Below are 14,346 nucleotides of genomic sequence, written 5' to 3'. Positions count from 1 at the left end.
GTAGTCTGAACTTTAAAAAAACAAACAAACAACACACAGATTCTAATACATATTTCAGAGAAGTGTTCTTCAGTAAATCAATCTATGGTATATGTTTATAGATCCAATGGCACCCCACTCCAGTACTCTTGCCTGGAAAATCCCATGGACGGAGGAGCCTGGTAGGCTGCAGTCCACGGGGTCGCGAAGAGTTGGACACGACTGAGGGACTTCACTTTGACTTTTCACTTTCGTGCATTGGAGAAGGAAATGGCAACCCACTCCAGTATTCTTGCCTAGAGAATCCCAGGGATGGGGGAGCCTGGTGGGCTGCCATCTATGGGGTTGCACAGAGTCAGACACGACTGAAGCGACTTAGCAGCAGCAGCAGCAAATGAGAGAAAGGACATAACCAAGTTAGACATTCAAGGCTAGAGAGTCAAAGTTAATTACACTCCAACTACATAGCTTCTGAGGGCAGGAATTTTCAACTGTCTCTGGGATGAAAGGCCATTTGTTCCATCTGTATTTTTGGTGAAGTCCATTCGTAACTACTACAATTTTACCTTTGAGAATGTGTGTGGTGTATTCATTTAACAACAATAAGTGATTTTAAATAATTTTAAATGACTGGGGGGAAAGAAAGCCACTATCTGGTTTGGTATGTAAATATAGCTAACCAACTATTTCTAATTTTTGTTAGAATACAATTATTACATAGAGCCCACATACATGGAAATTATTTGATTTTCCTTTTCGAAATAACAAGTATTTATGGGGTACACGGGAATTGCTGTAGGTACTCCATACACAGCAGTGAACAAGGCAGCTATTGGTAGCTACTGTCCTATTTTCATGGAGGTGCAGCAGACAAATAAGTGAATATATTAGCAGATAACTCAGGTAATGACAAACACTATGAAGAAAATTAAAAAGGGTATGGGACAGAAGAGTGGGCAGGTCCTTCAAACTAGACAGTAGGGGTACACCCTATCTGAAGAAGTCAGACCTGAAAGACCATGTATCTATGCGGAGATTGCAAATGTAAATCTCAAGATGAAAGCAAACGCAAAAGTCTAGAGAGTAGAAAGGAGTCTTGACACAAGGCAGGAAAAGACCGGTGCCACTAACGAGAGGATTAAAGTTTTCTATGATAAACCAATTATTTACCTGCATATTACTGTGCCATTTATGAACTTTGGCTGAACTAGAATATGAAGCAATAAAACTTTCAACAATATGAAAAGATACTCAGAATGAAAAAAAAAAAGCATTTTTAAACCTACCAAAAGATCTTAAAATGAAATGTGATAAATGCTTAAAATGTATTAAAAACAAAGTTCTTATCAAGTCTATAAGTATCTAATTGCTTTTCAAAATGCTGTCAAGGAATAAAGTACTACCCAATGAAGTATTAATAAAAAAGACCACATGAAAACTGGGTGATTCAAGATCTGAGTAATGCAAATGTTCTGCCAAACAGAAGAGCCGACTAGTCACAAGCACTCCTTCAAACAGTCTTTATTATAACAACAGGAAAACTAGCAATATATTAAAGTGTTTTCTTAAAAAGCTAGTTTTGAAATATTTATAAAGTGAAACTTCATAAATATTTATATAGTAAATATTTACTTTATAAGTAAAACTATTTATTAAAGGCATTATATTATGCTATAGACAAAGAAGCGTCATCAAACATTAACAGGTAGATATACTGGTTGAAGCTAAAACTAAAGAGGTAGTCTGCTGCTGCTGCTGCTGCTGCTGTGTCGCTTCAGTCATGTCTGACTCCGTGCGACCCCACAGACGGCAGCCCACCAGGCTCCCCTGTCCCTGGGATTCTCCAGGCAAGAACACTGGAGTGGGTTGCCATTTCCTTTTCCAATGCATGAAAGTGAAAAGTGAAAGTGAAGCCACTCAGTCATGTCTGACCCTCAGCGACCCCGTGGACTGCAGCCTACCAGGCTCCTCCGTCCATGGGATTTTCCAGGCAACAGTATTGGAGTGGGGTGCCATTGTCTTCTCCGAAAGAGGTAGTCTAAGACAACATAAAAATTACCCAATGTTTTGGCAGCAAAAAACGGTAACAGCACTTAAAAAAGATCTTTAAATAATCAGCTCGAAGAGTAAATTTTGTTACAAATAATATCCTGAAGTCATGAATGTTTTCAATGATACTTAAAAAAATGAGATCCAAGAACACGCATTTCCTAGTTCATACTAAAGAACACTATTTCAAGTAAAGTGCCATAGCAAGCAGTATTTTTCCCATGAGAGCCAGCTGAGGGGGAAAAAGAGAGTTGTATTATCTTCATGTTTAAATAAGAAAAATATACTTTCATCATCATAAATTACAACATCTGCATCTACACTTAAACCTTACTTTATTATTTCCAAGTCACCAAAGGGATTTTTGTTTGCTTAATATTTCACACCATACATTTCCCAGTGGCTCAGCGGTAAAGAACCTGCCTGCCAATGCAGGAGACGTGGGTTTGATCCCTGGGTTGGGAAGATCCCCTGGAGAAGGGCATGGCAACCCACTCCAGTATTCTTGCCTGTAGAATCCCAGGAGCCTGGTGGGCTATGGTCCACGGGGTCGCAAAGCGATGGACAAAACTGAAGCAACTGAGCTCAATATGACAATGACGCCATACAATAAAGCTTCACTTTGGCAGTTGTGAGGATCAAATGAAACTGACATCAGTTGTACCACAGACCAGGGATAAAAACAACCATCTAATTAACAGGATTATTAAGGCCCAGGAAAGCAAGAGGAAAGGGGTTACCTGTGAGGAGGGAGGGTGCTAGAAGCAACCTAAAAGGCAATCCAGAGAATCTGGCGGTGTGGGGATATAAACTACCACGGGAAAATATCTTCTGGTCCACTCTAAACCTACTATACAACCAGAGGGAACATTCTTATTTTTAAAACAGGAGAAGGTAATAGGAAACACGCATTAAGCCTTTCTAGATCTCTCTGTGCTCTTTTGTTCCAAGAACCAAATGCCATACAGGTGACGAGCCTGCAGCCTCTCAAAGCTAACAGCAATAGCAAGACAGAATTTACTCAGCTCCAAGAGAGCATTCTTAATGTCCCAACTCACCTGAAAGGGAGAGAGACTGTTAGTGTATGCTGACGTAGCTATTTTTAGTTTCTTGTTCCTTAAATTAGTGAGGTTGAACTGGTCTCATGAAGTCTATGGGCTGCTCATCACTGACCAGGGGAAAGGTTTGGAAAGACTGACTTAACAACATGAATTTCTTTAGCACTATATTAAAGACTCAGCTAAGTATTTTTTTGTAATGGGGAAATGTATTACAAAGCACCACTTTATCAAAAAAATGTTGTTCAATTATAATAGAAATTATAAGTCTCCAAGGCATTATCTTTAATTTCTTAAACATAAGTTATTCAAGAGAAAGTTAATCATTTGGTTAAAGAACCTAAGTGGCTCATTATGAATTTTACTTTTTGTTGTTTAGATCTGAATGAGATGTCCTGTGAGAATCTTTTATGAACACATAAAATCACTCTCTTAAATGGTAGTTCCAGAGTACTAGAATACAACCTAAATCTGAACTGTGAATTCTGTATCCACGTATCAATGACCAAAACCACCTCAAGACACTGAGGAAAACTCTTCACTTTAATTTGCAATCAATATTTAATGAGTGTTATCTCAGTTTCATAAAAAAGGAAAAGAGCATAAGTCAAAAGAAATTAGAAATGAAAAATCAGCTTTTTCCAAAAATATTCTTCAACTTAGCCATCAAAGTCAAAGCACATAACTCACCAAGCAGATGTCCTGTTTGAAACCCTTTACACCAAGGTAAAGACCAATACTAATTGGTCATTTCCCATTCTACTCATAAAACAGAAGCTTTAATGCCAATGCAGGGTACTACAGATGTGTATCCTAGTAACTAATGAATGCTATTCCCTAATCACCAGGAGATGTTAAGTCTCAACATCAGCTCTACAATGAGAAAAATGAAGGAAATCCATCAAGAACCCAAAGCAATTGATGAATCCAAAATTGAACCCAAATAACTAGCTCCATGCCACCGTTCCCGGCCCCACATCACTCCTCCAAGGCTGGTTCTGTTCAGAGACCTCATTACCCTTCCTCCTAGACTGCCTATCACCAAGCCCTAGGAACACGGAGACCCTCCAAGCTGCCGGGGCCACGCCTGATTCTCAGTGATGCTGCCTGAAACCAGCAAAATTCTCATTGTTAAGCCTCTATATTTTCCTGGCTTTTCACAATATATTTATTAACACAAAGTAAGATTCTGATACAATGATTCCATTTATGTAATTTCAAAAAGCGGTAAAACCAAACTACTAAACTGGATTGTCTTGGGATGCATTCATCGTAAATGAAATACAAATCCATAAAAAGCAAGACAACAGTTACCTCCAAAGGAGGGGAGAAAAAGCCTTTGACTGAGGCAACGGGTAGGGTAGGGAGATTTCTGGTAGTGCTGCAATGTTTTAATTTTCAGTCTGGGTGCTGGTTACACAGGTGCTGGCTTCCACATTATTCATTAGACTATATCTATACTGGTTTTACGTACTTCTCTGTTTATTACATTTCTTAATTATAAATGTTTATAGAAAGGCAAGACCCCTTGACTCACAAAACAAACATTTAAAATCACAAAAATGTGCAAATAAGATCGGAAATCCACTAAAAAGGATAATTCAATAAACATATATGGTTAAAAATGCATATATGTAACTACTAAATCATTGCTGTTGTTCAGTCACCAAGTCATGTCTGACTGTTCGTGACCCCATGGACTACAGCACTCCAAGCTCCCCTGTCCTCCACCATCTCCTGGAGTTTGCTCAACTAGTAAATACATGTTTAAAAAATACTTCTGTCCCGCCAGCAATGTTTTTCTCCTTATCAAAACAAACATTTGCCTCTAAAATCAGTAAAAGTTAATGAAAGTATCACATCTACTACTGGTGAGCTACAAATGGTTCTCATACTCTGATGTGATCACTAAAGCAACTTGGCCTTTTGACATAGAAATTCTTTAAATCTCCTAAACTGAAATATGAGACTAATTAAAGAATAAAGAGCTTACCCTTAATGCTTTAACAGCTAGAAGTCAGAACCAACAAAAAAATAGATAACTGAGCACTATTTAAGAAAATTATGTAGATCTATTTGAGGAACTATGAGTTACCCTTTAATTTGATCTTATGGTCACTATAATATTTTTTTAAATCTTCACTGAAAATAAATATGGAAATATTTATGTATCAAATGATTATATAGGATTTCTACCCTAATAACAGGTAAGGGTATGAAAAGTAGGTGAGAGTATGAAAGAAACAAGACTGGCCAGAAGTTAATAACAGCTAAAACTGAGGAATGAGAATTTTCTATACTGGTATTTTGTATATGTTGAAATTCTTCATAATTAAACAAAACTTTTCTAACTGGGGAAAAACTAAGGTGATGAATTGAAATTATGTATCTGCATCTAAGCAAAGAAAAACAGATACAATAGGACGGAGGAAGAAAAACAAATCAAAATCCTATGTTTCTGTTAAGAAGCCTTCATATTTTATTTCCAAACTTTGTTTTATTATGTTCAAAATTGAAATCTATTGAGCTATTTAATCTACTATTTTGAACATAATTTAATGCAAATAGTTTCTAAATTCCAGTTAACCAGAGATTCCTGAACCTACCTAAGACAGATACAGTGAATTATTTTTCTGTTCCTCATCTACTTAAGAGTCTCCCTGGCTTTTTAAGCTACAGTGTTACAGCTGTTCTATTTTGAAACTTGGTTTCTTCCATTGCACATTTATGTATCAAATGTCTGTCTTAAAACCAGAATTTTGGTACTTTATATTTTAGCCAAAAACACAAATCTTGTCATTTCTTTCAGACAGTTTAAAAAAATCAAACATGGACAGTTTATGTGTGATTATATCCATTATTCATAAACTGTTAATTAACTAATGCCATAACGAATATCATACTTATCTGAAAAGTTATTCTGCAGTTATATTAAAATCTGTGTGCACATATGTCTCACTGTCATAAAGAAAAACTAACTGTAGGTAATTCATTTTGAAATACACTTACCAGGATGATTAGAAATAGGAGGCTGGAATGCAAGCTCATTGTGAACTGGTGGCCCTAAAGAAAAGACAGTAAAAAAGAAAAAAATCCCATTTTTATTTATTAAAAGTTTTCCAGTGCCAAAAATTTTAATAAACCTTTAAATATAACTATTATACCTTAGGAATTGTTTAGATCAAGTTTATACAATGTCTAAGAACTTAAAAACTTGGTTTATTTTAAAATTGTAGTATGCAAATACTCTTGAATCACTTTTTTCTTGAATTGCTTTTGTAGACATTTAATAGCCAACATTTTAATACCATATGCCAACTATTAATTTATAATAACTATACATGCAAATAGCTTAAATATATGCAAACTTCAATGCAAATTAAGTAAATTATTCATGTAACATGTAACATGTAATACAGTATATTTCATACTGTAAGATATAATTATAATCCAAACCGTTAGATCCATTTTAAAATAAGTGTTCATGATTTATTAAATTAAGAATATTTACAAACTGGCAATAACTGAGAGATCATTATGTGTTAAGACATTGTGTTAAACGAATCACATGAATTAATACATTTACTTCTTACAGCGTCCCTTGAGACATACACTACTATTAATTCCCTTAAGACTTAGGGAGGTTAAATAACTAGCCTATGGTCACACAGGTAGTTAAGCATCCACACTCAGCACCCTTAGCAACTATGCTGCCAGGCAGCCAGTAAAAGTTACACTCTCATAAGGCAAGGAAACATAGTAACATAACTATAAAAAAGCAAAGTACAGTAACATATTCACAGTCTGATATCCTCCTCCCCCCAAATTAACACATATACCAATTATATGACTGGAAAGAAAAATGTGACAAAATATTAGGAGTAGATATCTCTGGGTAGTAGAATTCTGGGTAATTTTTATTTTCTTATGTACTCCTCTGTGTTATTTTCCAAGTTTCCTCTGGTACTACTACTCTTATAATGGAGGAAAAGGGTTTAATATATATGAAAGATTTATACTCTTGATTTTATTAAGCCAAATGAACAATGTTCCTATTCTGCCTGAAACTACAAGCTACGGTTGGTTATCAGTAGGGTACCCCAATCAAGCCTGCACAGAATAATGACAGATTCAACATCTGTATGTCTACGGTATGCTGAACTCTACAGTGAGAGAAACCTTGAGATCGTGACTCTCAAGGAGTTTCAGTCCACTTAGGATGGATATACAGATACACATGAGATCTAAGAACATATACAAAACAAACAAATGAATGGCAATCAATGTGGTGTTAATGAAACATCAGCAAGGAAGAAATAAAAGTGTTTTGTAAATATCAATCCTCGAAAACAAAGGTATGATAACATAACTATGAAAAACTAAAAAGCACTAATCATGTAATGAAACTAAACTGTAAGATGAACAAAAGATGTAAAAACATTTTTTTAAAAAACAGAAAGAAAACAAACTTCAAAAAAGAAAAGGCCCTTACAACAAAAACAAGAGCTTACAGTAATGTCCGGGATGGGGCGGCATAGGCGGGTGGTGCTGAAGATGGCCGTTTTGGTGGTGAGGCAAATTAGGTGTGTATGGTGCAGTCCTACTTCCAGTCCAGGTGGTAGTGCTGTCTAAAAATTAAGGCCCACATGGATTAATTGGCTTTTATAAAGTCTGCCTATTTTTTCTCAACTACTTAAAAGATTTTAAAAAGCATGTACATACTATGATGATAAGTAGCTGGCTGACCAGTAAATCCATTCTGCTGCTGTCCTGGCTGAGGCCCTGAAGCTATCTGCAACAATCCTTCACTATGGCTGCCTGCCAGTATACTGGCGGGCTGACCTAGAGGAACAAGAAGACATTAATATGGTACATTTGTAGATGCAATCCTATGGCTTTACACAGTAAATGAAGGATTTTATACCTGAAAGTCACAACTATAAAGATGAGCAAAGAGTGAAGTCACCCATGGCCTACCAAATAAAAAACCCTGCAGTCATCTATAAAGGCAAACCTTAACCTGAAGAAGTTCAAAATTATTCTAATATCTAGCTAATTTTAGTGGCCCATTCTTCATAAATATTCTCCAAATGCCAGCAAAACCCCAGTACAGGTCTAGCCTATTTTAATAACTTCTTCAGAAGTACATTAGCTCACCCACAGCCACTCCATCTAGCTTTTGCATCTTTCTGTTAGGATTCCAAATGTCCAGGCTCAAGGAAATGTTGAAAATTGGAAAGCTCATTATTATCAGCAATGGTAGCAATAGCAGAATGCTAAAGTTCAATAAAAAAGCAGAGCAGACAAGTATTTTAAATGGAATGTAATGGTAAGGTGAGAAAGTTAAGAGGAAAAAAGGTAAGCTCCACTGTCCGGTTAACGCAGCATCTGCGAGTTTTAATAAATAAACCAAAAAAAAAAAAAAATCAGTCTATTGTGATATTTTCTCATGTACTTTTAAATATCAAGAATTGCCTCTAAGAACACTATCATATTCCTGGATTTACAAGAAATTAGTTGCCCTCTCTGTATGTAATAAAACAGGAGAACTATTCTATTTAAAACCATTCTATGAAATTGCTTACATTTTTAAGGCTGTATCTTTTGTGTGAAAAAGGCTAAATTTTTTCAAGCAAGTATTAAGTCAACTGTGCATCTCACTTGGAAAGCACTAAAATTCCATAATTATTGTTACTGGCATTACCTTAATCTTTTCTCAACCATATAGGAGTATAATCAGATAGAAGGGAGTAAATGACACCATTGCCCAAATATGCAACGAACAGCTCAAAGTATCAAGAAAAAAGAAAACTTTTCTTCCTGCTACAAATCAGATTTCTGTAAGGCTAAGATTATATAATTAAAAGCTAAAAAGACTATTTCAATACTCCCTAAAGTATTTATTTTTAAAGATGATATTTTCAGCAACCTCCCTTCTTACTCATCCCCCTCAAATTTTTACAGGTAATCTTTGAAGGTTAATTGCATATTTCCTCTTGTTTTTAACAACTGTACATGTTATATACTCTTAGCTATCTTACAAAAATTGTCACTATGCAGGAGAATTTGAACTATCTTAATTTAGAAAGAATCCCTGTAGATATTCAGGTTCCAATTGAACATAACGCCCACTACAGTTATCTATACTGAATACTTTCATTACACAATTCCAAGAACATAAAATGAAATTAAAACAACTCATGAAGTCTTTTAATTCCTCTATTTTAGTCATTTCCTTTTTCTAATTTTATCAATATATCTTTTAAGATCTAAGGGAACATTCTGCAACAAATTCTAAAACTTACAGTTAATTACTACTCATTGTGAAAATACATCCAAAAAACACCAAGACAAAATTACCCATATTTCATTTATACCACTTTTTCTGATCTTGACTAGGACTTGGTCCCAGTAACATTAATGGTTAAAATGAAGTTGCATGAGCAATCATCAACAAAGGCATGCCAATTCAATCCTCAGATAGTATCAATAGAGGTAAGTGGCATTAATCTATGCTCAAGTGGCTATAATGCACCTTCTTTTATTTTCCTTCCCCACCCACTCGTTTATCAACTATATTCCCAAACTGGTTAATACAGAGATAACAGAAGCACCAAGTGATTAAAGGTTCAGGCTCTAAAGTATGTGTTTAACCTATATGGTCCAACCTATTTGGAATATGCTGTCTGTATGAAGACTGTCATCTTGTGTAGGAAATACAAAGGATATTATTTGAAAAGGTAAAATAAAGCGGGGGAAATTTGGTGTACTTTATCTGAAATTCAACTGTAGAAATAAATCCTTCATTTGTTCCAAAGATCAAATTTCTATGTTGAACTTGATCTGATATTAAAATAAATAGAATATGCTTCCTTTGATATCAATATACAAAGTATCAGTCCAGATGCATCAATAATTTACTGCTGTTGTGGGCTGAGATACAATCTCCTTAGCACTGATGTACAAATAACACAGTAATACAAATGCCAAGACCCTGTTCTGTGAGTAATTAAAAATAAAACAGGAGCGATGCAGGGTGGGGACGCACTGGGAGACCGGGACTGACACACATGCACTGCGATGCATGAAGCTGCTAACTAGTGAGAACCTACTGCGCAGCACAGGGGCCTCTACTCGGTGCTCTATGGTGACTTCAGTGGGAAGCAAATCCAAGAAAAAAGACAGACATACATGTGGCTGACTCACTCTGCTATACAGCAGGAACTGACACAGCACCGTAAAGCAACTGTACTCTTTTTTTTAAAAAAAAAAAAAAGGCCACTCCACTGTCCAACATAAGGTCATTATTGCCTTGACCAGGCCCCAAGAAAAGCTGAACCTAATAGCCCTCTGCTTCCATGACACAGCAGAGAAGGCAGTACCTCTAAACTGGAAAGAATCTTTTCTTTTTTTTTTTTTTAATTTTTATTTTTACTTTATTTTACTTTACAATACTGTATTGGTTTTGCCATACATTGACATGAATCCACCACGGGTGTACATACGATCCCAAGAATCTTTTTAAAATACACTTCTTGTTAGGAAAAAAAAAAGATACATATAATTTAGCTTTATTTCAAAACTGACTAGAACACTTAACATCTATCCTGAGGGTCATATGTTACAAATAAATTTGTCAAGGTCCTTTTTTCTAATAAGCTTGTACAACTGGAGACTGAGATGACGATTATAAAGTAATCTGCCAGATAAAGCAAAATAAAAACACTGATTAGAGGAAAGTTTGCAATTCCATTAATACAGATTTCTATAAATATCTTGGTTCAAAACTATTTGTTCTCTACTTAAACATTTCTCTAAAATTTATGTGAAAGCTCAATAGACTTCTTCTGCATGTAATAAAGTACAAATTAGACCACTAATTTAAAGCATTATTTAAATTCCAAGGGACTATACATCAACATAAGACGGTTTATGTTCTGTTACATTAAGATACATTTAAACTTTTTAAAATTACAAATATTTTTTTTTTCCAGGACAACTCAAAAACCTATCTGATGCTTGTTAACCCATGAAAGATAACCACAGTACTTTTAATATTCACTTACTCGGACGTCCCCTCCAAGTGACTACCTATAAATATTCAATTGTTAGGAAAATTCATCTTGCTGACTATATCTGACTCTACAACTCACTTGTGGAAGCCACAGGAATGTTGGGAAAATTGGTGGTGCTGGTAGCATTAGACTCAGATGGAGCTAAGAGAGCTGGGGTGCTGTATGTCTCCGTCGATGCACGATTACTTGGTGGATGCTGGATGGTTTGAATTGAATGCCCTTCAGTGGATAATGATGGCTGTCCCTCAAAGTCATGAACATATTCATCCTTCACCAACATACTTGGTGGAGCTACACAGAAAAACAAACATATTTTAAAATCTTGTAAGCTTTTATTCCCAGGAAAAAAAATCTTGTAAGTAACATAAGAACACCTAAAGTCAACTAGAGTGTAACTCAGAATTTTCTCATACTACTTTAAAAGCATTCTACTTTATCAGCAAAAGCTATTTATTTAAAGATAGTGGCATCAGATCAATCTGATTAACTCCTTGAAATCTGAAGGCGACTAAATTACAACCACCTCCGGCTGTGGTCCTGAAAATGTATTTCTGAGCTTCCCAATTAATAATCTAAAGGTAATAATCACCTTAAATATATAACATAGGCAAAAATCAAGTGGCTAGAGAAAGTGTTTACCTCACTAAGAAGACCAAATTGGAGATCGACTAATTAATTTTTTTCCTCTTTTTGCCAATTTCACAGTGTAAAAATATGAGTGGGATCTTACAGCTATCTAATGCCAGGATCTAGCATTATTAAGTAATGTATTCTTTGAAAGTGAAGCATACTAAATGTCCCCTAAAAAATTAGAATGAGCAGAAAAATCTCAAATGGTAAGTCAAACTGAAATTTCCTTCTAGAAACCCAATCCAAATAATGATGCTTGATAAATACGTAGTGTGAAAAAACTCAATAAATAACATCTTTCTCCTGCATGGTTACACCTTAATGTAACCCTGTAAACTGACCCTACTTGATACAACAACTTTTTCTTGAACAAACCAGGAATAGTTAGTCAGCTTTACTGTGAGGAAAAAAAGAAAACTGAAATCGCGTTTACAGTATCAGTGGCCCTGCCCAGAATGGTCCCACTTCCTTTTAGGTAATAGTTTGGGGTTTGCTTTTTATCTTTAGCAAGCAATCCTTTACTGCACCTGAACTAACACTACCCTAAAATTTTACTATCTACTGAACTCTTAACACTAGGTCCTGTTCTTAGAGCAGTCAACGGTCCACAAAAAGCCATTGTCTTTTCCATTAAGAATCAGCATGTAATGCTCCTTATCTTTCTCTATGTCAATCTTTGAAAAAATCTATTACACATAAATATTGATTCATTACATGGCTATTTTTATTAAATTAGAACATTTCAAAGAGGTAAGAATAATCTATTGTTCAGATGTCGACATATAATCTCTTAAACGGACTTTGTCATGTATCATAATGAAGACATTGATATTTTTAAGACCCATAAATTCCACTCCAAAGGGTTTCTCTTTAGAAAATTATATGGAAACAAAAAGACAACCAAAAAGAGCTTAACATATCATTGTATGTCAGTTTAAGAAAAAAAAAGAGTGGTTCTAACCATTCATCACTAACGTTGGCCAAATTATAAAAATGCAAAGGAAAACCCATGTGGATATGACTGTATTTATTCAATTTTTTTAAAATTACACTTGTCAACAAAGTCCTATAGTTTGCTCCATAAGATTCTAATATCTCTAATTTTTGGAAACTTTAGGGCTTTTGTTGTTTACAGTGATTGGAATCTTTTTATCAAGATATTGGTATTGCTAGTACCTAAGGAGAAAGTTACTAATTTGAAGATACAGCTGGTTAACTTGATATTCATTGCTTCTGCTTTCCAACTGACATTTTGGCTCACAGTGTAATCGTAACACTTGAACATAACACTTGAATTACGGGAATTCCCTGATGGTCCACTGGTTGGGACTAGGTGCTCTCACTGCCATAGCCCAGGTTCAATTCCTGGTTGAGGAACTAAGAGCCTGCAAGCCACACAGCGCAGCCAAAAAAAAAAAAGATCTGTAAAATAATTGAACTCCGCTTTTAAAAAGTTATCTCATAACTTTTTCTTGCCTAACACATTGACTAAACCTTCCCAAGTGTAAGTTCGGGACTTCCACCAGTCTACGTGTCTCTTTAATCAAGTAATTTAAAACAAGCTTCTTGGGTAAAACTGGGTATCAACAAGGAGAGATGTCTGTAATACATTTTTTCCAAGAGCAAAAAAGTTGGTTAAAAAACTGCTGTACACTATAATCATACTCACATTTCAAACAATCATATACTCTAAGGGAAAAAGCAAGGTCCAGAACAGCGCACAATATGCTGTTTGTGTAGGAAAGGAGGGAAATAATACATGTATTTTTGCACAAAGAAACCCTGGAAGGAAACACCAGAAACTAATAAAAGTGATTACCTGAGGTAGGGGGGAATGGGGACAGGGGTGGGAGCACTTCTTTTCACTGTATACCTTTTTATAGTATTTTGATTTTATGGACCATGTATTGCCTATTCAAAAAAATAAAATTAAAAAAACATATAGTATATATTTTTAAAGTCCAAGAAACAGACATCAAACTACTAAGTATTTCTCTTTATGGACTAGCAGTCAACAAATTAATTCATTGAAAAAAATATTTATTGAGCACCTATGTTCCAGGTACTGTTCTAATACTTGGGATATATCAATAAACAAAAGAAAGCTTACTGCCTTAGCAGGGCTTACAGTCTTTTATGATACTTAGGTATTTAAACGTTTAAATAGTGAGCCCTTTCCAGCTGCCTTAATCTTGGGCAAGTCCCCTGACCTCTCCAGGAACCAGTTTCTTTGTATCTGATAAAATGTGGATAATGCCACCTACCATGTAGGAGTATTATGAAAATGATGACACAATATTTGTAGATCATTTTGACACAGAATAAGTACCTAGCAAGTGTTAGCCATTATGATTTAACCATACTTTTAGAGCAGTCATACACATATATAAATTGTAAAATGCTCTATGAGGAGTAGAGAACTCACAGTGGACAGAAGAGCTGAAGACACTGAGCTCGTCCTAGGTCTCTGCTCTTTAACACTACTAGCAAGCAGGGCACAGCCTGTCTGATGGTACTGCCACTGTCTTATTTACCTTTTCTTTCCTCCCTTAGAG

The 14,346-nt window shown here is 35.4% G+C and overlaps 1 protein-coding gene across 5 annotated transcripts in view; it reads right to left on the bottom strand.

The window, feature by feature from the left end:
- Positions 1–14,346, bottom strand: part of SMAD4 (SMAD family member 4) — a 57,200-nt gene that overhangs the window by 18,259 nt on the left and 24,595 nt on the right. For all 5 annotated transcript variants that reach the window (XM_060405186.1, XM_060405187.1, XM_027960683.2 and 2 more), the window contains 4 exon segments: positions 11,240–11,452; positions 7,809–7,928; positions 7,598–7,714; positions 6,096–6,149 (listed from right to left, as the gene is read on the bottom strand). In XM_060405186.1, coding sequence (XP_060261169.1) covers positions 6,096–6,149; positions 7,598–7,714; positions 7,809–7,928; positions 11,240–11,452 — 504 coding nt within the window.

The sequence above is a fragment of the Ovis aries genome, chromosome 23 (assembly GCF_016772045.2).
Source record: "Ovis aries strain OAR_USU_Benz2616 breed Rambouillet chromosome 23, ARS-UI_Ramb_v3.0, whole genome shotgun sequence".
NCBI classification, from domain to species: Eukaryota; Metazoa; Chordata; class Mammalia; order Artiodactyla; family Bovidae; genus Ovis; species Ovis aries.
Note: the sequence above shows the minus strand (reverse complement) of the source record. Positions and strands in the feature narration are given on the sequence as shown.